This window comes from Salmo salar, chromosome ssa01, assembly GCF_905237065.1.
Source record: "Salmo salar chromosome ssa01, Ssal_v3.1, whole genome shotgun sequence".
Taxonomy (NCBI): Eukaryota; Metazoa; Chordata; class Actinopteri; order Salmoniformes; family Salmonidae; genus Salmo; species Salmo salar.
The window spans coordinates 8,641,471-8,665,495 of record NC_059442.1 but is presented as its reverse complement, the minus strand read 5'-3'; the positions used below and the strand labels follow the sequence as shown (position 1 = coordinate 8,665,495).

At 46.7% G+C, this 24,025-nt stretch overlaps 1 protein-coding gene across 1 annotated transcript; it reads left to right on the top strand.

Annotated features, from left to right (window-relative positions):
- The first annotated feature begins 394 nt into the window (after positions 1 to 394).
- On the top strand, positions 395 to 23,481 carry LOC106609265 (ankyrin repeat and EF-hand domain-containing protein 1). Its single transcript, XM_014207912.2, has 12 exons — positions 395 to 581; positions 3,164 to 3,412; positions 3,813 to 3,948; positions 7,859 to 8,058; positions 8,354 to 8,503; positions 9,511 to 9,634; positions 10,564 to 10,883; positions 11,217 to 11,731; positions 16,157 to 16,383; positions 20,882 to 21,036; positions 21,754 to 21,888; positions 23,157 to 23,481. Exons 2-12 carry the CDS (start codon positions 3,173 to 3,175, stop codon positions 23,310 to 23,312), a joined length of 2,358 nt encoding a protein of 785 aa, XP_014063387.1. The 5' UTR covers positions 395 to 581; positions 3,164 to 3,172; the 3' UTR covers positions 23,313 to 23,481.
- The last annotated feature ends 544 nt before the right edge of the window (positions 23,482 to 24,025 follow it).

Here is a 24,025-nt window from a genome sequence, read left to right as displayed (position 1 = left end):
CTACCTGATAGTTCATTGGATTCATCTGGTGTCCCAGCTCTAAACCAGTCCCTGATTTGAGTGATATAATTAACGCAGCAGTACTCGGGTCTCCAGGCTCGGAGTTGAGAACCACTGAGCTAGCCTATCAGAAATGATTTGGTTATGGCTTGAATAAAGTGTTGGAAAGTTTCAAGTGATTATTTATTTGCGCACATTTTCTAAATGTATAAATAGATCAGAGTGACTTGACATGAAAGCCTACTACAACATATACCATTTACCCAGTGTTACATTGAAATAATGTTTTACATGAGTAACTTGATATTCCTGGCCTGTGGCGTTTAGAATGCAGACCCGTTCTACAAGCTCAGAATAATGTGATCTCACAGTGCGCGGTTGCTCCGGCGACCACAGAAATCCCAGAGTGAGAGGTTCTGCTTCCAAACAATATGTCCTGTCACTAGTGATTTGTTACAAGTTAGGTACAGTGGTCAACAGCGCAGTGTCACCATGTTGCTGAATAGAATGGTGGTATTTGGACTCTTTTGTCTGGGGATACTGTAGAGAGGCAGTGATTCGAAGGCACTGAATTTAACAGGGTAAGTTATAGGGCCTGAACTATACTATCGGGTAGCCCGGAAATATTGTTGGTGTCTCAGATTGTTCTGGCAAGTCTCACATAGAAACGTCATTGGGAGGAAGGATGTTTGAAACGCTTTTTACATTTGTATCCAAAACAATGTTTTAGAAAATTATGAAAGTGGCCATTTTATGCTCTTTGTAGACTATACATAGCATGTATAGTTCTAGAAAGACCCTATGATGCAGACATCTTATGATAGACATCTTGTTGTCATTATATTCCTCATAGTGTGCTCTAACATATGCAGTGTCTTGATGAAGAAAAAAAAAATCGAATTTATTAAACAAAAAAAAAAGATGTATATATATTTTTTGAAATAATGTTTGGAACATTATATTCTTCAAATACATCACATTTCCAGAGTGGGCTACCTGGTACTTTTGAAAATATGACATTATTGACGTTATAGATCATTAACCAATCACAGCAGTCCTTTACAATTGCATATTCAGTAAATCACCAGCAGAGGGAGTTCTTTTTGAATCCATTTTCCCATTCACTGTGTTGGAGGTGCTCATTAAATGTATCATCAATTAAAAATGAGCAGAGAGCCCACTCTGGAAGTTTGATGTACTTGTAGAGCGGTGGTCATCAACCCGGGCGATCGACTGGTGCTGTTGGTGGTAGGGGCACTTTGCCTTCCCTAGTGCCGGGAAGGCAAAGTTTTTGAACAATTTCCTGTGTCTGAAGTAGAACTCTGCCTACCCGGCAGGACTAGAGAGCAAATCAAGTGCACCTATAGGCCTACCGCAGGCCAATCAGATAGCTCAGATCACCATGTCTGCACAGTTTCCTCGAGCCATAGACAGTAAAAAAGAAGCCTAGAACATACAGAAAAGTCAATACTGTGAGATTTCAAAAATGTTAGAACCATAACTTCAGAGAGACTCACTGAATACAGCAAAGAGCTGCTGTTTTTATGAGTGAGTTCATGTTTAAGTTGTTATTCAGTATTGTCAACACTTTGTTCAACACTTTCATGAGCCATAAAATTGGTGTTCTCTCTACTTCCACTCAGGCTACAACCAGCACTGCAGCTGCACTGAATGAGTATAGCAAAGAGTTCTGATAAGATTGCGTTGTTATATTAGTGTCTTGTGTCTTTTTTAATATGAAGCAATATTTCACTTTCTCTGGTCATAGGAGTAACAACATGAATTGGTGCATGAGGCCTTACAGGAGGCATGTGAAGGTCTATAAAGGGCCTTACAGGAGGCATGTGAAGGTTTATAAAGATGCCTTACAGGAGGCATGTGAAGGTTTATAAAGATGCCTTACAGGAGGCATGTGAAGGTTTATAAAGATGCCTTACAGGAGGCATGTGAAGGTCTATAAAGATGCCTTACAGGAGGCATGTGAAGGTCTATAAAGATGCCTTACAGGAGGCATGTGAAGGTCTATAAAGAGGCCTTACAGGAGGCATGTGAAGGTCTATAAAGAGGCCTTACAGGAGGCATGTGAAGGTCTATAAAGAGGCCTTACAGGAGGCATGTGAAGGTCTATAAAGGGCCTTACAGGAGGCATGTGAAGGTTTATAAAGATGCCTTACAGGAGGCATGTGAAGGTCTATAAAGATGCCTTACAGGAGGCATGTGAAGGTCTATAAAGAGGCCTTACAGGAGGCATGTGAAGGTCTATAAAGGGCCTTACAGGAGGCATGTGAAGGTCTATAAAGAGGCCTTACAGGAGGCATGTGAAGGTCTATAAAGAGGCCTTACAGGAGGCATGTCAAGGTCTATAAAGGGCCTTACAGGAGGCATGTCAAGGTCTATAAAGGGCCTTACAGGAGGCACGTGAAGGTCTATAAAGGGCCTTACAGGAGGCACGTGAAGGTCTATAAAGAGTCCTACAGGAGGCATGTGAAAGTCTATGAAGAGTCCTACAGGAGGCATGTGAAGGTCTATAAAGAGTCCTACAGGAGGCATGTGAAGGTCTATAAAGAGTCCTACAGGAGGCATGTGAAGGTCTATAAAGAGTCCTACAGGAGGCATGTCAAGGTCTATAAAGGGCCTTACAGGAGGCATGTGAAGGTCTATAAAGGGCCTTACAGGAGGCATGTGAAGGTCTATAAAGGGCCTTACAGGAGGCATGTGAAGGTCTATAAAGAGGCCTTACAGGAGGCACGTGAAGGTCTATAAAGGGCCTTACAGGAGGCACGTGAAGGTCTATAAAGCATTTCAAACATCCTTCCTCCCAAAGAAGTTTAAATGGGAGAATTGCCAGAACAATCGGAGATTCCCAAAATATTTTCTGGCTATTTTCCCGGCGTGGAATCGGTCAGATAAATACAGTAAGCGTTATTAGTAGTATTGGTAGAAAATAAAATGAGAAAAATAAAATGTAACCCTTGCCTATACCTCCTCCCCTACTCACCCTATATACACCCATCTATTCTCCTCTCCTCTCTCCCCTACTCACCCTATATACACCCATCTCTTCTCCTCTCCTCTCTCCTCTCTCCCCTCCTCTCTTGTATCTACACTCACTTTCTTCTCCTCTCCCCTGCCCATCGTCTCTCCATCTCCTCTCCCTCCCCAGGCTGCAACCATGACCCAGAGTGGAGGTGTGAATGTGCACAGCGTGGTGGCCAAGGATCGACTGGAGGTGCTGCAGGTGTACCGTCTGCTGCAGTGCGTACGCGAGGGAGACACGCCCGCGATAGAGAAGATGGTGCGCCTGGGCGTGCCCAACCTCATCAACCTGACAGAGCCCAGCGAGGGAAATGCCGCCATGCACCTGGCCTCCGTGGCCAACGACACCGACATGGTGCGCTTCCTGCTCTCACAGGTAGGCCCGGTGTCCAGTCTACCAATCATCATTTAGCGTTATCAGGCCCGGTGTCCAGTCTACCAATCATCATTTAGCATTATCAAAACCGTCGCCTTCATCCTAAACAGGGTTCGCTGTCACTTTAAATCCTGATACTAGTGTAGTTCCCCTATTTGTGATTACAGTACAACATTGACCAAGAGGTCTGGACCTTTGTGCCGTAGGTGGGAGTGCAGTCATACAGTCTCTGGTTCAAGCCCTGCTCTAGCTCATTCCCTGAATCGTTACAGTATCCATCGTCATATTTCCTGCTTGTTCTTTGGGTGGTTTAGACCAGGTTTTACTGTTAAGCACTTTTTCACAAATGTATTTGATAAAACTTTTAGCTGTATTGATCTTCCGCACCGTTTCCTCCCAGGGTGCACACCCTAACATCCAGGACAAAAAGGGGCGTACGCCCGTCATCCTGGCAGCTCAGCTGGGCCATGACAACATGGTCGCCCTGCTGGCCAAGAATCACGCCAACATGGACGTGGTTGACACCGAGGGAAAAGGTAGGTAGGGAGAGGTTCTCTACCCTGCTCCCAGATCTGTTTGCACTGTCTTGCCGACTCCCATGGTCGTTGTCTGTGACGGTGACTCCCATGGTCGTTGTCTGTGACAGTGACTCCTATGGTGGTTGTCTGTGACGGTGACTCCCATGGTCGTTGTCTGTGACAGTGACTCCCATGGTCGTTGTCTGTGACAGTGACTCCTATGGTGGTTGTCTGTGACAGTGACTCCCATGGTCGTTGTCTGTGACAGTGACTCCTATAGTCGTTGTCTGTGACAGTGACTCCTATGGTCGTTGTCTGTGACGGTGACTCCCATGGTCGTTGCCTGTGACGGTGACTCCTATGGTCGTTGTCTGTGACAGTGACTCCTATGGTCGTTGTCTGTGACGGTGACTCCTATAGTCGTTGTCTGTGACAGTGACTCCTATAGTCGTTGTCTGTGACAGTGACTCCCATGGTCGTTGTCTGTGACGGTGACTCCTATAGTCGTTGTCTGTGACAGTGACTCCCATGGTCGTTGTCTGTGACGGTGACTCCTATAGTCGTTGTCTGTGACAGTGACTCCTATAGTCGTTGTCTGTGACAGTGACTCCTATGGTCGTTGTCTGTGACGGTGACTCCTATAGTCGTTGTCTGTGACAGTGACTCCCATGGTCGTTGTCTGTGACGGTGACTCCTATAGTCGTTGTCTGTGACAGTGACTCCTATAGTCGTTGTCTGTGACAGTGACTTCCATGGTCGTTGTCTGTGACGGTGACTCCCATGGTGGTTGTCTGTGACAGTGACTCCCATGGTCGTTGCCTGTGACGGTGACTCCCATGGTCGTTGTCTGTGACAGTGACTCCCATGGTCGTTGTCTGTGACAGTGACTCCCATGGTCGTTGTCTGTGACAGTGACTCCTATAGTCGTTGTCTGTGACAGTGACTCCTATGGTCGTTGTCTGTGACGGTGACTCCCATGGTCGTTGCCTGTGACGGTGACTCCTATGGTCGTTGTCTGTGACAGTGACTCCTATGGTCGTTGTCTGTGACAGTGACTCCTATGGTCGTTGTCTGTGACGGTGACTCCTATAGTCGTTGTCTGTGACGGTGACTCCTATAGTCGTTGTCTGTGACAGTGACTCCTATAGTCGTTGTCTGTGACAGTGACTCCTATGGTCGTTGTCTGTGACGGTGACTCCCATGGTCGTTGCCTGTGACGGTGACTCCTATGGTCGTTGTCTGTGACAGTGACTCCTATGGTCGTTGTCTGTGACAGTGACTCCTATGGTCGTTGTCTGTGACGGTGACTCCTATAGTCGTTGTCTGTGACAGTGACTCCTATAGTCGTTGTCTGTGACAGTGACTCCCATGGTCGTTGTCTGTGACGGTGACTCCTATAGTCGTTGTCTGTGACAGTGACTCCCATGGTCGTTGTCTGTGACGGTGACTCCTATAGTCGTTGTCTGTGACAGTGACTCCTATAGTCGTTGTCTGTGACAGTGACTCCTATGGTCGTTGTCTGTGACGGTGACTCCTATAGTCGTTGTCTGTGACAGTGACTCCCATGGTCGTTGTCTGTGACGGTGACTCCTATAGTCGTTGTCTGTGACAGTGACTCCTATAGTCGTTGTCTGTGACAGTGACTTCCATGGTCGTTGTCTGTGACGGTGACTCCCATGGTGGTTGTCTGTGACAGTGACTCCCATGGTCGTTGCCTGTGACGGTGACTCCCATGGTCGTTGTCTGTGACAGTGACTCCCATGGTCGTTGTCTGTGACAGTGACTCCCATGGTCGTTGTCTGTGACAGTGACTCCTATGGTCGTTGTCTGTGACGGTGACTCCCATGGTCGTTGCCTGTGACGGTGACTCCTATAGTCGTTGTCTGTGACGGTGACTCCTATGGTCGTTGTCTGTGACGGTGACTCCTATAGTCGTTGTCTGTGACAGTGACTCCTATAGTCGTTGTCTGTGACAGTGACTCCCATGGTCGTTGTCTGTGACGGTGACTCCTATAGTCGTTGTCTGTGACAGTGACTCCCATGGTCGTTGTCTGTGACGGTGACTCCTATAGTCGTTGTCTGTGACGATGACTCCCATGGTCGTTGTCTGTGACGATGACTCCCATGGTCGTTGTCTGTGACGGTGACTCCCATGGTCGTTGTCTGTGACGGTGACTCCCATGGTCGTTGTCTGTGACGGTGACTCCCATGGTCGTTGTCTGTGACGGTGACTCCCATGGTCGTTGTCTGTGACGGTGACTCCCATGGTCGTTGTCTGTGACGGTGACTCCCATGGTCGTTGCCTGTGACGGTGACTCCCATGGTCGTTGTCTGTGACGGTGACTCCCATGGTCGTTGTCTGTGACGGTGACTCCCATGGTCGTTGTCTGTGACGGTGACTCCCATGGTCGTTGTCTGTGACGGTGACTCCCATGGTCGTTGTCTGTGACGGTGACTCCCATGGTCGTTGTCTGTGACGGTGACTCCTATAGTCGTTGTCTGTGACGGTGACTCCCATGGTCGTTGTCTGTGACGGTGACTCCCATGGTCGTTGTCTGTGACGGTGACTCCCATGGTCGTTGTCTGTGACGGTGACTCCCATGGTCGTTGTCTGTGACAGTGACTCCCATGGTCAAGCCAGAACAAACAGATGTGGGAGCAGGCTAAGGGACGTTGAAAATGATGGGCCAAACATCACCAGAGCCATAGAGAGTTGGGCCAATTTTTATATCATTCTAATTCTAGACATTCAGTGACATGGCGTTGTTTAAATATTCCCCATGTCATGTTAATGGACAGCTAACATGGCTGCCATATCATTTTGTAGTGTCATGTAAATGCGTCATAATGCGGAAACCTCAATGTCTCATCTTTCTAAATACATGGCTCTGAACAACACCAACTGTAGAGGAGTTTTGTATCTGTTCTAACCCCCAACCTAACCCCCCTAACCACCTAACCCTAACCCCCTTAACCCACCTAACCCTACCCCCTAACCCCCTAACCCCCTAACCCCCAACCCTAACCCCCTAACCCTAACCCCCTAACCCCCAACCCTAACCCCCCTAACCACCTAACCCACCTAACCCTAACCCCTTAACCAAGCTAAAACCTAAAACCTAACCCCCTAAGCCCCAACCCTAACCCCCCTAACCCTAACCACCTAACCCCCAACCCCAACCCTAACCCCCTAACCCTAAACCACCTAATCCTAACCCCCTAACCCTAACCCCTAACCCCCAACCCTAACCCACCTAACCCTAACCCACCTAACCCCCTAACCCCCTAACCCTAACCACCTAACCCCCAACCCCAACCCTAACCCCCCAACCCTAACCACCTAACCCACCTAACCCTACCCCCTAACCCTAACCACCTAACCCCCAACCTCAACCCTAACCCCCCTAACCCTAACCTCCTAACCCACCTAACCCTAACCCACCTAACCCTAACCCCTTAACCCCCTAACCCTAACCACCTAACCCCCAACCCCAACCCTAACCCACCTAACCCAAACCCCTAACCCTAACCACCTAACCCCCAACCCTAACCCACCTAACCCAACCCCTAACCCTACCCCCTAACCCTAACCCCCTAACCCTAACCCTAACCCTAACCCACCTAACCCAACCCCTAACCCTACCCCCTAACCCTAACCCCCTAACCCTAACCACCTAACCACCTAACTCCTAACCCTAACCCACCTAACCCAACCCCTAACCCTACCCCTAACCCTAACCCCCTAACCCTAACCACCTAACTCCTAACCCTAACCCACCTAACCTTAACCCCCCCTAACCCTAACCCTAACCTCCCTAACCCTAACCACCTAACTCCTAACCCTAACCCACCTAACCTTAACCCCCCCTAACCACCTACCCCCTAACCCTAACCTCTTAACCCTAACAGACAAGACGTTTCTCTCCAGGCACACTGTTCTACTGCATCTCTCCCACCAAGCGTCACATGCGCTGCCTGCAGGTGGTGCTCAACAGCAAGGCCAACATCAACAACGTGTCCTCAGCCGGGACACCCGTCTTTCTGCTGGCCTGCGAGCGCGCCCACGACTGTGAGAACATGTGCATCAGCATCCTGGAGAGAGGGGCTGACCCCAACGCCACCAACGAGGTAAACACGAGACAACCGTGCTGGAAAGGACGCAATTGGCTATGACATAATCAGACATCAAATAACGTTATTTGTCACGTGCCGAATACTCTGTAAATGAGGCGTTTGGTCTTGATAAAATGAAGAGTTTTCTTTCTGTACTTTACTTCAATCCTTTCTTGTATGATTTCAAATAGTGACAACCAAGATCTCCGCTCTCTTCCTACTACTCCGCCCTTAATTGCCTTCATCTCCTTTACTTTGTCATTACCGTATTAACATTAGCCTGTTGCTGGCTCTCCTGTTCCCCCTCCAGGCGTCTGGTCGTTCGGCCCTGATGGAGGCAGCCAGGGCGGGAGCTGTAGAGCTGGTCAGGGCCATCCTCCAGAAAGGGGGAAACCCCAACGCTGTGGACAAGAAGAGGATACACGCTGCCCACCTCGCTGCAGAGGGGGGCTTCTTTCAGGTACTACAGAGGTGCTGGTTAACAAAAGGATACCTCAGTAATCAGGTTTAAAACCAGGTTCTTCAACATACAGTGCATTCGGAAAGTATTCAGACCCCTTGTTACGTTAGAGCCTTATTCTAAAATGGATTAGATAGTTTTTTTCCCCCCCTCATCAATCTACACACAATACCCCATAATGACAAAGCAAAAATGTTTTGGGAATTTGTTGCAAATTTTAATAAAATGAAAAAACTGAAACATCTGTCGAACGCACCTTTGGCAGCGATTACAGCCTTGACTCTTCTTGGGTATCAAATCAAATTTCAAATCACATTTATTTATATAGCCCTTCTTACATCAGCTGATATCTCAAAGTGCTGTACAGAAACCCAGCCTAAAACACCAAACAGCAAGCAATGCAGGTGTAGAAGCACGGTGGCTAGGAAAAACTCCCTAGAAAGGCCAAAAACCTAGGAAGAAACCTAGAGAGGAACCAGGCTATGAGGGGTGGCCAGTCCCCTTCTGGCTGTGCTGGGTGGAGATTATAACAGAACATGGCCAAGATGTTCAAATGTTCATAAATGACCAGCATGGTCAAATAATAATAATCACACTAGTTGTCAAGGGTGCAACAGGTCAGCACCTCAGGAGTAAATGTCAGTTGGCTTTTCATAGCCGATCATTGAGAGTATCTCTACCGCTCCTGCTGTTTCTAGAGAGTTGAAAACAGCAGGTCTGGGATATTACTGGAAACGTTCTAAGCTTACCAGTAAACTAGCAGGATTTTGGTAACTTTCAAGTTTTTGGAGGGAAAACTGGTGGCAGTTGTGAAAAACGACAATAGTTGGAAGAGTTGCAAAGTTAATTAAAAATGATTCCATTGTTATTAGATGCTTTTTTGTATTAACTAGGCTATTTTCTCTTGAACCATATGGTCTATCCATCCACTAGAAACTAGCTTTGCAACCCTAAAAATAAATCAAATCAAATTTATAGATTAGGTCTAATTCTCTTTTCCCTTCCAGGTGATAGTGGTGCTGTCTGCTTACTCTGCAGACTTAAGTGTGACTGCCACGGACGGGAACACCCCCTTGCACTTGGCTGCAGCTGGAGGCTTCACTGAGTGCTGCAGGTTCCTGGCTCAGAGAGGTGGGAAACCTGACTGACTGGGCAGAGAGCCCACGGGTTGTGCAGGCTTTGGTTCCAGCCCAGCACTGCTAGCACACTGAATTCAATAAATCAGTCAACTGCTCATGAAGACATTGATTGGCAGAATCGGATGTTTTAGTTATGGGACGGAATAAAAAGCCTGCACACCCTGTATCTCTCTAGGACCACGGGTGTTGACCTCTCTTTCATCCACAGAAGATTAGAAAGTCTCTAACCTCAGCACCATATATACTGTATCTAAAGCTAAGCAACTCTAACCCCAGCACCATATATACTGTAGCTAAAGCCAAGCAACTCTAACCCCAGGGCCATATATACTGTAGCTAAAGCTAAGCAACTCTAACCCCAGGGCCATATATACTGTAGCTAAAGCCAAGCAACTCTAACCCCAGCACCATATATACTGTAGCTAAAGCCAAGCAACTCTAACCCCAGCACCATATATACTGTAGCTAAAGCTAAGCAACTCTAACCCCAGCACCATATATACTGTAGCTAAAGCTAAGCAACTCTAACCCCAGCACCATATATACTGTAGATAAAGCTAAGCAACTCTAACCCCAGGACCATATATACTGTAGCTAAAGCTAAGCAACTCTAACCCCAGCACCATATATACTGTAGATAAAGCTAAGCAACTCTAACCCCAGGGCCATATATACTGTAGCTAAAGCTAAGCAACTCTAACCCCAGGGCCATATATACTGTAGCTAAAGCCAAGCAACTCTAACCCCAGGGCCATATATACTGTAGCTAAAGCTAAGCAACTCTAACCCCAGGGCCATATATACTGTAGCTAAAGCCAAGCAACTCTAACCCCAGGGCCACATATACTGTAGATAAAGCCAGCCAACTCTTACCTGTAGATTACATCTTAAAATGCAATATGCCTTCTGTGTCAACCCCAGGCTGCAACGCCAAGCTGAAAAACACTGAGGGTTTGATCCCCAGTCAGATTGCCAAGAACAACAACCAGAAGCCAGCCATGAAGGAGCTGAAGAAGGCAGAGCGTCTGGAGGTGAAGTTCTCCAAACCGGGCGCCGTCAATCCCAATGAGCTGTGGGCGCTCACGCTGCACGACTGGTCCTGCGAGCACGAGGCGTCGCTTCGCACCGCCATGGAGATCGCTGAGGAGGCTGTGGGTCCCGTGGAGACGGTTACCCGGGAGACGTTTGTGGCGGTGCTGCAGGATCACCGGGCGCCAGTGGATGACGAGAACCTCCAGAAGGTCATTCTAGAACTGATAGTCATTCTAGAATGTATAGAGCTGATGTTTAACTGTATGTGTTTGATATCTGATCTGTGGGACGTTGGGTTGTTTTCTTGTTTATGGCTTTAATGGACAACCCTCATGGGCAAAGCAGTACATTTTCACCACAGTAACTCTGGTCTACAGTAGTTCAATAGAAAGGTGAATAGGGTGTAATTTGAGAAGCAGACGGTTTAGTATAGTGTTTTACATTGTGCTCTTATTCTGCAGTATGTCCTGAATTATAGCCCCATTGGTGCCAGAAGAAAAACACTTGAATTAAAATTAATTGTTGTGATTATTTCTATCCAGGTGATTCTGGAGCACGACAAGAAGCGCGAAGGACTGATCAATGTGACTGATTTCTTCAAAGGGGTGCGCTACCTCCAAAAAGCCTTCACCCTTCCCTCCTACGAGCCCAAGAAGAAGAAAGCCGGGAAAGGGGGGAAGGGGAAAAAGAAAGGTAAGTTCGTCCTCCCCATGCCCATTTGCATTGTCCCTCCGGAGCTCATCTTCCGACGCGAGGACGGCGGGCCGCCCCACTTCATGGTGGAGAGCTACCAGCAGTTCACCGACACCAAGCGGTTCGACCGCGACCACCCGCCGGGCCACCCCATCGAAGACGACTCAGCATGGTACGTGGACGAGCCGGAGAAAATCTATATCAACATCAACTACTGTGTGAAGACGGGGGACCTGGAGTCTCTGAGCCTGGCCTTCAGTCAGGGGGTCCCTGTGGATGTGAAGGACTGTTACTATAAGACGCCCTTGATGACCGCCTGCGGGAGCGGGAATTACGAGGTGGCCAAGTTCCTCATCAGCCTGGGGTGAGCAATGAGCGTTATACCAGGGTTGTGGTCAATTCCATTACAATTCCAATCAATTCAGAAAGTTAACCAAATACCAATTCCAAATGTTGCTAATGGAAAAGCATGAAGAAATTATTGGAATTGCAATTTGAATTGAAAATGGAATTGACCCCAATCCTGGTGAACAATGAGCATTATACCGCCCTGTAGTATTGCTGTTCCTCATTTTCAGTTCTGATGCTGGTTTATTCAGTAGTGATCAGGTCTCAGTGCCGATGCTGGTTTATTCAGTAGTGATCAGGTCTCAGTGCTGATGCTGGTTTATTCAGTAGTGATCAGGTCTCAGTGCTGATGCTGGTTTATTCAGTAGTGATCAGGTCTCAGTGCTGATGCTGGTTTATTCAGTAGTGATCAGGTCTCAGTGCCGATGCTGGTTTATTCAGTAGTGATCAGGTCTCAGTGCTGATGCTGGTTTATTCAGTAGTGATCAGGTCTCAGTGCTGATGCTGGTTTATTCAGTAGTGATCAGGTCTCAGTGCTGATGCTGGTTTATTCAGTAGTGATCAGGTCTCAGTGCTGATGCTGGTTTATTCAGTAGTGATCAGGTCTCAGTGCTGATGCTGGTTTATTCAGTAGTGATCAGGTCTCAGTGCTGATGCTGGTTTATTCAGTAGTGATCAGGTCTCAGTGCTGATGCTGGTTTATTCAGTAGTGATCAGGTCTCAGTGCTGATGCTGGTTTATTCAGTAGTGATCAGGTCTCAGTGCTGATGCTGGTTTATTCAGTAGTGATCAGGTCTCAGTGCTGATGCTGGTTTATTCAGTAGTGATCAGGTCTCAGTGCTGATGCTGGTTTATTCAGTAGTGATCAGGTCTCAGTGTCGATGCTGGTTTATTCAGTAGTGATCAGGTCTCAGTGCTGATGCTGGTTTATTCAGTAGTGATCAGGTCTCAGTGCCGATGCTGGTTTATTCAGTAGTGATCAGGTCTCAGTGCCGATGCTGGTTTATTCAGTAGTGATCAGGTCTCAGTGCTGATGCTGGTTTATTCAGTAGTGATCAGGTCTCAGTGCTGATGCTGGTTTATTCAGTAGTGATCAGGTCTCAGTGCCGATGCTGGTTTATTCAGTAGTGATCAGGTCTCAGTGCCGATGCTGGTTTATTCAGTAGTGATCAGGTCTCAGTGCCGATGCTGGTTTATTCAGTAGTGATCAGGTCTCAGTGCCGATGCTGGTTTATTCAGTAGTGATCAGGTCTCAGTGCTGATGCTGGTTTATTCAGTAGTGATCAGGTCTCAGTGCCGATGCTGGTTTATTCAGTAGTGATCAGGTCTCAGTGCTGATGCTGGTTTATTCAGTAGTGATCAGGTCTCAGTGCTGATGCTGGTTTATTCAGTAGTGATCAGGTCTCAGTGCTGATGCTGGTTTATTCAGTAGTGATCAGGTCTCAGTGCTGATGCTGGTTTATTCAGTAGTGATCAGGTCTCAGTGCTGATGCTGGTTTATTCAGTAGTGATCAGGTCTCAGTGCTGATGCTGGTTTATTCAGTAGTGATCAGGTCTCAGTGCTGATGCTGGTTTATTCAGTAGTGATCAGGTCTCAGTGTCGATGCTGGTTTATTCAGTAGTGATCAGGTCTCAGTGCTGATGCTGGTTTATTCAGTAGTGATCAGGTCTCAGTGCCGATGCTGGTTTATTCAGTAGTGATCAGGTCTCAGTGCCGATGCTGGTTTATTCAGTAGTGATCAGGTCTCAGTGCCGATGCTGGTTTATTCAGTAGTGATCAGGTCTCAGTGCTGATGCTGGTTTATTCAGTAGTGATCAGGTCTCAGTGCCGATGCTGGTTTATTCAGTAGTGATCAGGTCTCAGTGCCGATGCTGGTTTATTCAGTAGTGATCAGGTCTCAGTGCCGATGCTGGTTTATTCAGTAGTGATCAGGTCTCAGTGCCGATGCTGGTTTATTCAGTAGTGATCAGGTCTCAGTGCTGATGCTGGTTTATTCAGTAGTGATCAGGTCTCAGTGCTGATGCTGGTTTATTCAGTAGTGATCAGGTCTCAGTGCTGATGCTGGTTTATTCAGTAGTGATCAGGTCTCAGTGCTGATGCTGGTTTATTCAGTAGTGATCAGGTCTCAGTGCCGATGCTGGTTTATTCAGTAGTGATCAGGTCTCAGTGCCGATGCTGGTTTATTCAGTAGTGATCAGGTCTCAGTGCCGATGCTGGTTTATTCAGTAGTGATCAGGTCTCAGTGCCGATGCTGGTTTATTCAGTAGTGATCAGGTCTCAGTGCCGATGCTGGTTTATTCAGTAGTGATCAGGTCTCAGTGCCGATGCTGGTTTATTCAGTAGTGATCAGGTCTCAGTGCCGATGCTGGTTTATTCAGTAGTGATCAGGTCTCAGTGCTGATGCTGGTTTATTCAGTAGTGATCAGGTCTCAGTGCTGATGCTGGTTTATTCAGTAGTGATCAGGTCTCAGTGCTGATGCTGGTTTATTCAGTAGTGATCAGGTCTCAGTGCTGATGCTGGTTTATTCAGTAGTGATCAGGTCTCAGTGCCGATGCTGGTTTATTCAGTAGTGATCAGGTCTCAGTGCCGATGCTGGTTTACTCAGTAGTGATCAGGTCTCAGTGCCGATGCTGGTTTACTCAGTAGTGATCAGGTCTCAGTGCCGATGCTGGTTTATTCAGTAGTGATCAGGTCTCAGTGCCGATGCTGGTTTACTCAGTAGTGATCAGGTCTCAGTGCCGATGCTGGTTTATTCAGTAGTGATCAGGTCTCAGTGCCGATGCTGGTTTATTCAGTAGTGATCAGGTCTCAGTGCCGATGCTGGTTTATTCAGTAGTGATCAGGTCTCAGTGCTGATGCTGGTTTATTCAGTAGTGATCAGGTCTCAGTGCTGATGCTGGTTTATTCAGTAGTGATCAGGTCTCAGTGCCGATGCTGGTTTATTCAGTAGTGATCAGGTCTCAGTGCTGATGCTGGTTTATTCAGTAGTGATCAGGTCTCAGTGCTGATGCTGGTTTATTCAGTAGTGATCAGGTCTCAGTGCTGATGCTGGTTTATTCAGTAGTGATCAGGTCTCAGTGCCGATGCTGGTTTATTCAGTAGTGATCAGGTCTCAGTGCCGATGCTGGTTTATTCAGTAGTGATCAGGTCTCAGTGCCGATGCTGGTTTATTCAGTAGTGATCAGGTCTCAGTGCTGATGCTGGTTTATTCAGTAGTGATCAGGTCTCAGTGCTGATGCTGGTTTATTCAGTAGTGATCAGGTCTCAGTGCTGATGCTGGTTTATTCAGTAGTGATCAGGTCTCAGTGCTGATGCTGGTTTATTCAGTAGTGATCAGGTCTCAGTGCTGATGCTGGTTTATTCAGTAGTGATCAGGTCTCAGTGCCGATGCTGGTTTATTCAGTAGTGATCAGGTCTCAGTGCCGATGCTGGTTTATTCAGTAGTGATCAGGTCTCAGTGCCGATGCTGGTTTATTCAGTAGTGATCAGGTCTCAGTGCCGATGCTGGTTTATTCAGTAGTGATCAGGTCTCAGTGCCGATGCTGGTTTACTCAGTAGTGATCAGGTCTCAGTGCCGATGCTGGTTTATTCAGTAGTGATCAGGTCTCAGTGTCGATGCTGGTTTATTCAGTAGTGATCAGGTCTCAGTGCCGATGCTGGTTTATTCAGTAGTGATCAGGTCTCAGTGCCGATGCTGGTTTATTCAGGAGTGATCAGGTCTCAGTGCCGATGCTGGTTTATTCAGTAGTGATCAGGTCTCAGTGCTGATGCTGGTTTATTCAGGAGTGATCAGGTCTCAGTGCCGATGCTGGTTTATTCAGTAGTGATCAGGTCTCAGTGCTGATGCTGGTTTATTCAGTAGTGATCAGGTCTCAGTGCTGATGCTGGTTTATTCAGTAGTGATCAGGTCTCAGTGCTGATGCTGGTTTATTCAGTAGTGATCAGGTCTCAGTGCTGATGCTGGTTTATTCAGTAGTGATCAGGTCTCAGTGCCGATGCTGGTTTATTCAGTAGTGATCAGGTCTCAGTGCCGATGCTGGTTTATTCAGTAGTGATCAGGTCTCAGTGCTGATGCTGGTTTATTCAGTAGTGATCAGGTCTCAGTGCTGATGCTGGTTTATTCAGTAGTGATCAGGTCTCAGTGCTGATGCTGGTTTATTCAGTAGTGATCAGGTCTCAGTGCTGATGCTGGTTTATTCAGTAGTGATCAGGTCTCAGTGCTGATGCTGGTTTATTCAGTAGTGATCAGGTTTTTTATTGATCATTAGTCAATGAGCCAGCTCTGGACCACAAGGGGCTTTCACTAATCAAGTCTATTGATTCCTAATTTGAATGAATCGTATTCGATACTTGCCGATGCATCTTACTGGTTTAGCGGGTGGTTAATAGGTCAGTGATCAGGTTATTGGCCATTAATCAGGTGTATGGATCTGCTACAGTGCTGATGTGACCGTGTGCGACCAGTTCAGTTGGACACCGCTGCACCACGCCTCCCATGCTGGCCAGGTGGACATCGTGGACCTCCTGGTGCATTCTGGGTCAGTGGTGGACGCCGTGGCCATGAATGGGGCCACGCCCCTCATGAGGGCCATCGAGAGCTGCAGACCGTGCTGTGTGGATTACCTCATCATGGCTGGGGCCAGGGTGCAGGCAGAGAACAAGAAAGGTACTACTACTCATACTCTATACACAAAAAAAAAACGGATGACTCTTTTAAACGCTCGGTAAGACTGGTCAAAAGTAGGGGACAAAACATTAGGAACACCTGCTCTTTCCATGATATAGACTGACCAGGTGAATCCAGGTGAAAGCTATGATCCCTTATTAATGTTACTTGTTAAATCCTCTTCAATCAGTGTAGATGAAGGGGAGGAGACGGGTTAAAGAAGGATTTTAATAGCCCTTTTGAGACAATGGAGACATGGATTGTGTATATGTGCTATTCAGAGGGTGAATGAGCAAGACAAAATATTAAAATGCCTTTCAACAGGGTATGGTAGTAGGTGCCAGGCGCACCGGTTTGAGTGTGTCAAGAACTGCAACGCTGCTGGGTTTTTCATGCTCAACAGTTTCCTGTTTGCATCAAGAATGGTCCAGCACCCAAAGGACATCCAGACAATTTGACATAACTGTGGGAATCATTGGAATCAACATGGGCCAGCATACATGTGGAACGCTTTTGACACCTTGTAGTCCATGACCCGACGAATTGAGGCTGTTCTGATGGCAAAAGGGGGGTGCAACTCAATATTCGAAAGGTGTTCCTAATGTTTTGTACACTCAGTGTATCGGGAATAGGGTGCCATGTTCATGTTATCAATAGTCCAGCAGATGGCCCTGTTTCCCTTGATGTGATGTATTCCTCCAATCCCCCCCACCCCCCTCCAGCCCTTCCACCCTCCCAACCCTCTACACCCATTCCCTCTCCACCCATTCCACCTCCTCCCCCCAACCTCCTCCAGCCCTTCCACCCCCCCAACCCTCTCCACCCATTCCACCTCCTCCCCCCCAACCTCCTCCAGCCCAGCTCACAGTCGCTGGCTCCTCACTCACGCGTGAAATTAAAATGTGATACGATAACAGGTCCATCATCCCCAAATCCCTGTAGCAACTGTGGACAGGTGGAGAGAAAGGTGCAGAGTAGAGGACTACTGTTATGTATGAAAGGTGCAGAGTAGAGGACTACTGTTATGTATGAAAGGTGCAGGGTAGAGGACTACTGTTATGTATGAAAGGTGCAGAGTAGAGGACTACTGTTATGTATGAAAGGTGCAGAGTAGAGGACTACTGTTATGTATGAAAGGTGCAGGGTAGAGGACTACTGTTATGTATGAAAGGTGCAGAGTAGAGGACTACTGTTATGTATGAAAGGTGCAGGGTAGAGGACTACTGTTATGTATGAAAGGTGCAGGGTAGAGGACTACTGTTATGTATGAAAGGTGCAGGGTAGAGGACTACTGTTATGTATGAAAGGTGCAGAGTAGAGGACTACTGTTATGTATGAAAGGTGCAGGGTAGAGGACTACTGTTATGTATGAAAGTTGCAGAGTAGAGGACTACTGTTATGTATGAAAAGGTGCAGAGTAGAGGACTACTGTTATGTATAAAAGGTGCAGGATAGAGGACTACTGTTATGTATGAAAGGTGCAGGGTAGAGGACTACTGTTATGTATGAAAGGTGCAGAGTAGAGGACTACTGTTATGTATGAAAGGTGCAGGGTAGAGGACTACTGTTATGTATGAAAGGTGCAGGGTAGAGGACTACTGTTATGTATGAAAGGTGCAGAGTAGAGGACTACTGTTATGTATGAAAGGTGCAGGGTAGAGGACTACTGTTATGTATGAAAGGTGCAGGGTAGAGGACTACTGTTATGTATGAAAGGTGCAGAGTAGAGGACTACTGTTATCCTCTATGGGCTAGGTGGGACGCTTGCGTCCCACCTACTCAACAGCCACTTTAAGCCTGTGGCGCGATTTTCAAAACCTTAAAAATCCTATTACTTCAATTTCTCAAACATATGACTATTTTACAGCTATTTAAAGACAAGACTCTCGTTAATCTAACCACACTGTCCGATTTCAAAAAGGCTTTACAACGAAAGCAAAACATTAGATTATGTCAGCAGAGTACCAAGCCAGAAATAATCAGACACCCATTTTTCAAGCCAGCATATAATGTCACCAAAACCCAGAAGACAGCTAAATGCAGCACTCACCTTTGATGATCTTCATCAGATGACAACCCTAGGACATTATGTTATACAATACATGCATGTTTTGTTCAATCAAGTTCATATTTATATCAAAAACCAGCTTTTTACATTAGCATGTGACGTTCAGAACTAGCATACCCCCGCAAACTTCCGGGAATTCGCTAACATTTTACTAAATTACTCACGATAAACGTTCACAAAAAGCATAACAATTATTTTAAGAATTATAGATACAGACCTCCTCTATGCACTCGATATGTCCGATTTTAAAATAGCTTTTTGGTGAAAGCACATTTTGCAATATTCTAAGTACATAGCCCAGGCATCACGGGCTCGCTATTTAGACACCCGGCAAGTTTAGCACTCACCATAATCATATTTACTATTATAAAAGTTTGATTACCTTTTGTTGTCTTCGTCAGAATGCACTCCCAGGACTGCTACTTCAATAACAAATGTTGGTTTGGTCCAAAATAATCCATCGTTATATCCGAATAGCGGCGTTTTGTTCGTGCGTTCCAGACACTATCCGAAATGGTAAAGAAGTGTCGCGCGCATGGCGCAATTCGTGACAATAAAATTCTAAATATTCCATTACCGTACTTCGAAGCATGTCAACCGCTGTTTAAAATCAATTTTTACGCCATTTTTCTCGTACAAAAGCGATAATATTCCGACAGGGAATCTCCTTTTCGGCAAACAGAGGAAAAAATCACAAAGGCGGGGGCGGTCGGGTCACGCGCATAAGCCCAGAGTCCCTTGATCGGCCACTTGAGAAAGGCGATAATGTGTTTCAGCCTGGGGCTGGAATGACGACATTCTGTTTTTTCGCGGGCTCTGAGAGCCTATGGAAGACGTGGGAAGTGTCACGTTAGAGCAGAGATCCTTAGTAAAAGATAGAGATGGAAAAGAAGTTCAAGAAATGGTCAGACAGGCCACTTCCTGTAAAGGAATCTCTCAGGTTTTGACCTGCCATTTGAGTTCTGTTATACTCACAGACACCATTCAAACAGTTTTAGAAACTTTAGGGTGTTTGCTATCCATATGTAATAAGTATATGCATATTCTAGTTACTGGGTAGGAGTGGTAACCAGATTAAATCGGGTATGTTTTTTATCCAGCCATGTCAATACTGCCCCCTAGCCCTAACAGGATATTATCTATGCTATTTCTTGTGCACATATAGATTTCCAAATATTACCTCCATGTGTATCTGTGTATCACTGGTTTAGCTTTTAATATACGCTACCATTCAAAAGTTTGGGGTCACTTAGAAATGTCCTTGTTTTTGAAGGAAAAGCACTTTTTTTTTGTCCATTTAAAATAACATCAGATTGATCAGAAATACAGTGTAGACATTGTTAATGTTGTAAATGACTATTGTAGCTGGAAATGGCTGATATTTAATGGAATATCTACGTAGGCATACAGAGGCCCATTATCAGCAACCATCACTCCTGTGTTCCAATGGCACGTTGTGTTAGCTAATCCAAGTTGATCATTTTAATAGGCTAATTAATCATTAGAAAACCCTTTTGCAATGATGTTAGCACAGCTGAAAACTGTGTTCTGATTAAAGAAGCAATAAAACTGGCCTTCTTTAGACTAGTTGAGTATCTGGAGCATCAGCATTTGTGGATTCGATTACAGGCTCAAAATGGCCAGAAACAAAGGACTTTCTTCTGAAACTCATCAGTCTATTCTTGTTCTGAGAAATGGCTTTTCCATGCGAGAAATTGCCAAGAAACTGAAGATCTCGTACAACGGTGTGTACTACTCCCTTCACAGAACAGTGCAAAATGGCTCTAACCAGAATATCCTTTGCCAAGATAATCCATCCATGTGATAGGTGTGGCATATCAATAAGCTAATTAAACAGCATGATCATTACACAGGTGCACCTGTGCTGGGGACAATAAAAGGCTGCTCTAAAATGTGCAGTTTTGTCACCCAACACAATGAGTGAGCGTGCAATTGGCATGCTGACTGCAGGAATGTCCACCAGAGCTGTTGCCAGAGAAGGGAATGTTCATTTCTCTACCATAAGCCGCCCTAAACATTGACTGCGCCCCTGCCCAGTCATGTGAAATCAATAGATTAGGGCCTAATGAATGTATTTCAATTGACTGTTTTCCTTATATGAACAAACTGTAACTTTGCAATATCTTAGAAATTGTTGCATTCATATTTTTGTTCAGGTTAATAATATAGGCCATTTAGCCAATGCTTTTATCATAATTGACTTAGTCATGTGGAAATACATTTTTCTTTATGCATGGGTGGTCTCGGGGATTGAACTCACTGTCCTGGCATTTCAAGCGCCACGCTCTATCAACTGAGCTATGTAAGACCACTGTGTACTTTCTGTAGGTATAACTGCTTTAGCTACTGTTATGTTACTCGGAAGGTACAGAATATGGTTCCAATTAAAACGCTGTGGTCTCATTTCAGAGCAGAATTGCCTGGACATTGCCAGAGCATATGGAGACATCAGGATAACTGATCTGGTCCAGGTCAAGTTTGACAGCCTCCCCAAGTCCAAGGAGGGGAAGGGGAAGGGAGGAGGCAAACCTGCGGCCAAGCCAGCCAGTCTAGCTGCTCCTAAGGTAAATAACTACCTAAATAACTATCTGGCTATGTTATTTCCTTATTATGGTTAGAAACATACACATACTGCAGACTAGTTTTATGTGTCTTGTAGATACACTGAGTGGACAAAACATTAAGAACATCTGCTCTTTACATGACATAGACTGACCAGGTGAATCCAGGTGAAAGCTATGATCCCTTATTGATGTCACTTGTTAAATCCACTTCAATCAGTTTAGATGACTACTATAGTTTAGAGACAGGTTCAAGCAGGAATTTTGAGCCTTGAGACAATTGAGACATGGATTGTGTTAATATGTGCCATTCAGAGGGTGAATAGGCAAGACAAAATATTTCAGTGCTTTCGAATGAGGTATGGTAGTAGGTGCCAGGTGCACCGGTTTGAGTGTGTCAAGAACTGCAACGCTGCTGAGTATTTCATGACCAGCAGTTTCCCTGTGTGTATCAATAATGGTCCAGCACCCAAAGGACATCCAGACAACTGGACACAACTGTGGGGAAAGATTGGAGTCAACATGCACCAGCATCCCTATGGAATGCTTTTAGACACCTTGTAGAGTCCATACCCCCGATGAATTGAGGCTGTTCTGAAGAAAGGGAGGGCGGGTTTGATTTGATGTGTGGATCTGCCTGTGCGTGTGTGTCTTTGTGTGTAACGTTTGTGTGTGTGTGTGTGTGTGTATGCGTGTGTCCGTCTATCCGTCTCCATCCAGTCTGACTCTGTGTCGGCGACCTCCTCTGAGACGGCGGTGAAGAAGGTTTCTCTGAAGGACAACATCATCTTCCTCAACACCCAGATCACCAGTGGAGCCACCAACCGACTCGACATCAGCTTTGTGCCAAAAACAGTAGGTTCCCACTTCTCCGCTTCCTCCGTGACAGAAGGCACCTCATCTAGCCAATGACCTCATCCTCTGATTAGCCTGTTGTTTTGTTCTCAACTTGTTTTTGCTATCGAGGCACTTTTAGGTGGCTATTACATAACGTCAATTTCTTTCTCCCTCCTCCCCATTGTCTCGCTCTGCTGCCCCTCCTCCCCATTGTCTCGTTCTGCTGCCCCTCCTCCCCATTGTCTCGCTCTGCTGCCCCTCCTCCCCATTGTCTCGCTCTGCTGCCCCTCCTCCCCATTGTCTCGCTCTGCTGCCCCTCCTCCCCATTGTCTCGTTCTGCTGACCCTCCTCCCCTTTGTCTCGCTCTGCTGACCCTCTCCCCCCTTTGTCTCGCTCTGCTGTCCCTCCTCCCCTTTGTCTCGCTCTGCTGCTCCTCTCCCCCCTTTGTCTCGCTCCGCTGACCCTCTCCCCCCTTTGTCTTGCTCTGCTGTCCCTCTCCCCCCTTTGTCACGCTCTGCTCCTCTCCTCCCTCTTTGTCTCGCTCTGCTGCTCCTCTCCCCCCTTTGTCTCGCTCTGCTGCTCCTCTTCCCCCCTTTGTCTCGCTCTGCTGCCCCACCTTGTCTCGCTCTGCTGCTCCTCTCCCCCCCTTTGTCTCGCTCTGCTGCTCCTCTTCCCCCCTTTGTCTCGCTCTGCTGCTCCTCTTCCCCCCTTTGTCTCGCTCTGCTGCCCCTCTCCCCCACCTTGTCTCGCTCTGCTGCCCCTCTCCCCCACCTTGTCTCGCTCTGCTGCCCCTCTCCCCCACCTTGTCTCGCTCTGCTGCCCCTCTCCTACCCACCCTTCTTTGTCTCGCTCTGCTGCCCCTCCCCCACACTTTGCTAACCCCCCCTTGCCTCGCTCTGATACCCTCCCCCCATTGTCTCGCTTTGCTAACCCGCCCTTGTCTCGCTCTGCTGCCCCTCTCCCACCCCACCCCCTTTGTCTCGCTTTGCTGCCCCTCTCCCACCCCACCCCCTTTGTCTCGCTTTGCTGCCCCTCTCCCACCTCACCCCCTTTGTCTCGCTTTGCTGCCCCTCTCCCACCTCACCCCCTTTGTCTCGCTCTGCTGCCCCTCCCACCCCCTATTTTTTCTCACTCTAACATCTCTTCTCTCTGTCTCTGTCTCTCTATTTGTCTCCCGATCTTTCCTTCTCGCTTTCTCCCCTTCTCTAATTCTCTCTCTCTCTCTCCCTCCCTCTCTCTCTCTCTCTCTCTCTCTCTCCCTCTTTCCCTCCTCTCCCCCTTGTCAGGTGTGGGGTAAGCAGCTGACCAGCAGCCAGCTGATTGAGAGGAAGGAGGAGAGAAGGGACCGTCTGTCCTACGAGGTGGACTTTGAGGACTTCATGATGCCTTTCAACCAGAACATCAGGCAGAAGGCCCAGGAATTGGGAGGCCTCGACAACTGACACAGACAGAGGCAGTGTCCCAAATGGAACCCTTTTCCTATTATATAGTGCACTACATTTGACCAGGGCCCATAGGGCATAAACATAGTGTTTGTCAACATAGTGCAATAAATGTGGAATAGGGTGCCATTTCAGATGCACACAGAAAGAGACAAAAATAAACCATATGTCCAGTCAGTTTTGATTCAACTAGCAGTTTTTATAATGCCAGCATGCTATCATATTGTTACTGACATACAGGTCACATATGCCATATTGTAGTATTGTAACATAACGATAGACACCATAGTTCTCAGTTGTTTGTACATCACAGGTTGTTGGTGGCACCTTCATTGGGGAGAATGGGCTTGTGGTAATGACTGGAGTGGAATCAGTGGAATGGGATCAAATACATCCAACACGTGGTTTCATTCCATTCACTCTGTTCCAGACATTATTATGAGCCGTCCTTCCCTCACCAGCCTCCTGTGCTCTACATGCTTTAATAAAAGTTAATAGTAGTTGATAGGAGTTGATAGTATAGGAGTTGATAGAAGTTAATTGTATAGGAGTTAATAGTATAGGAGTTAATAGTATAGGAGTTCATAGGAGTTAATAGTATAGTAGTTGATAGGAGTTGATAGTATAGGAGTTGATAGGAGTTAATAGTATAAGAGTTATGAGTTGATAGTATAGGAGTTAATAGTATAGTAGTTGATAGGAGTTAATAGTAT

Bases quoted from the DNA above. Each gene is read 5' to 3' on its own strand.
- LOC106609265 (XM_014207912.2), top strand. From the start codon at position 3,173: ATGACCCAGAGTGGAGGTGTGAATGTGCACAGCGTGGTGGCCAAGGAT. The intron at 8,059-8,353 runs GTAAACACGAGA...TTCCCCCTCCAG, and splicing joins ACCCCAACGCCACCAACGAG to GCGTCTGGTCGTTCGGCCCT. The intron at 9,635-10,563 runs GTGGGAAACCTG...TGTCAACCCCAG, and splicing joins CAGGTTCCTGGCTCAGAGAG to GCTGCAACGCCAAGCTGAAA.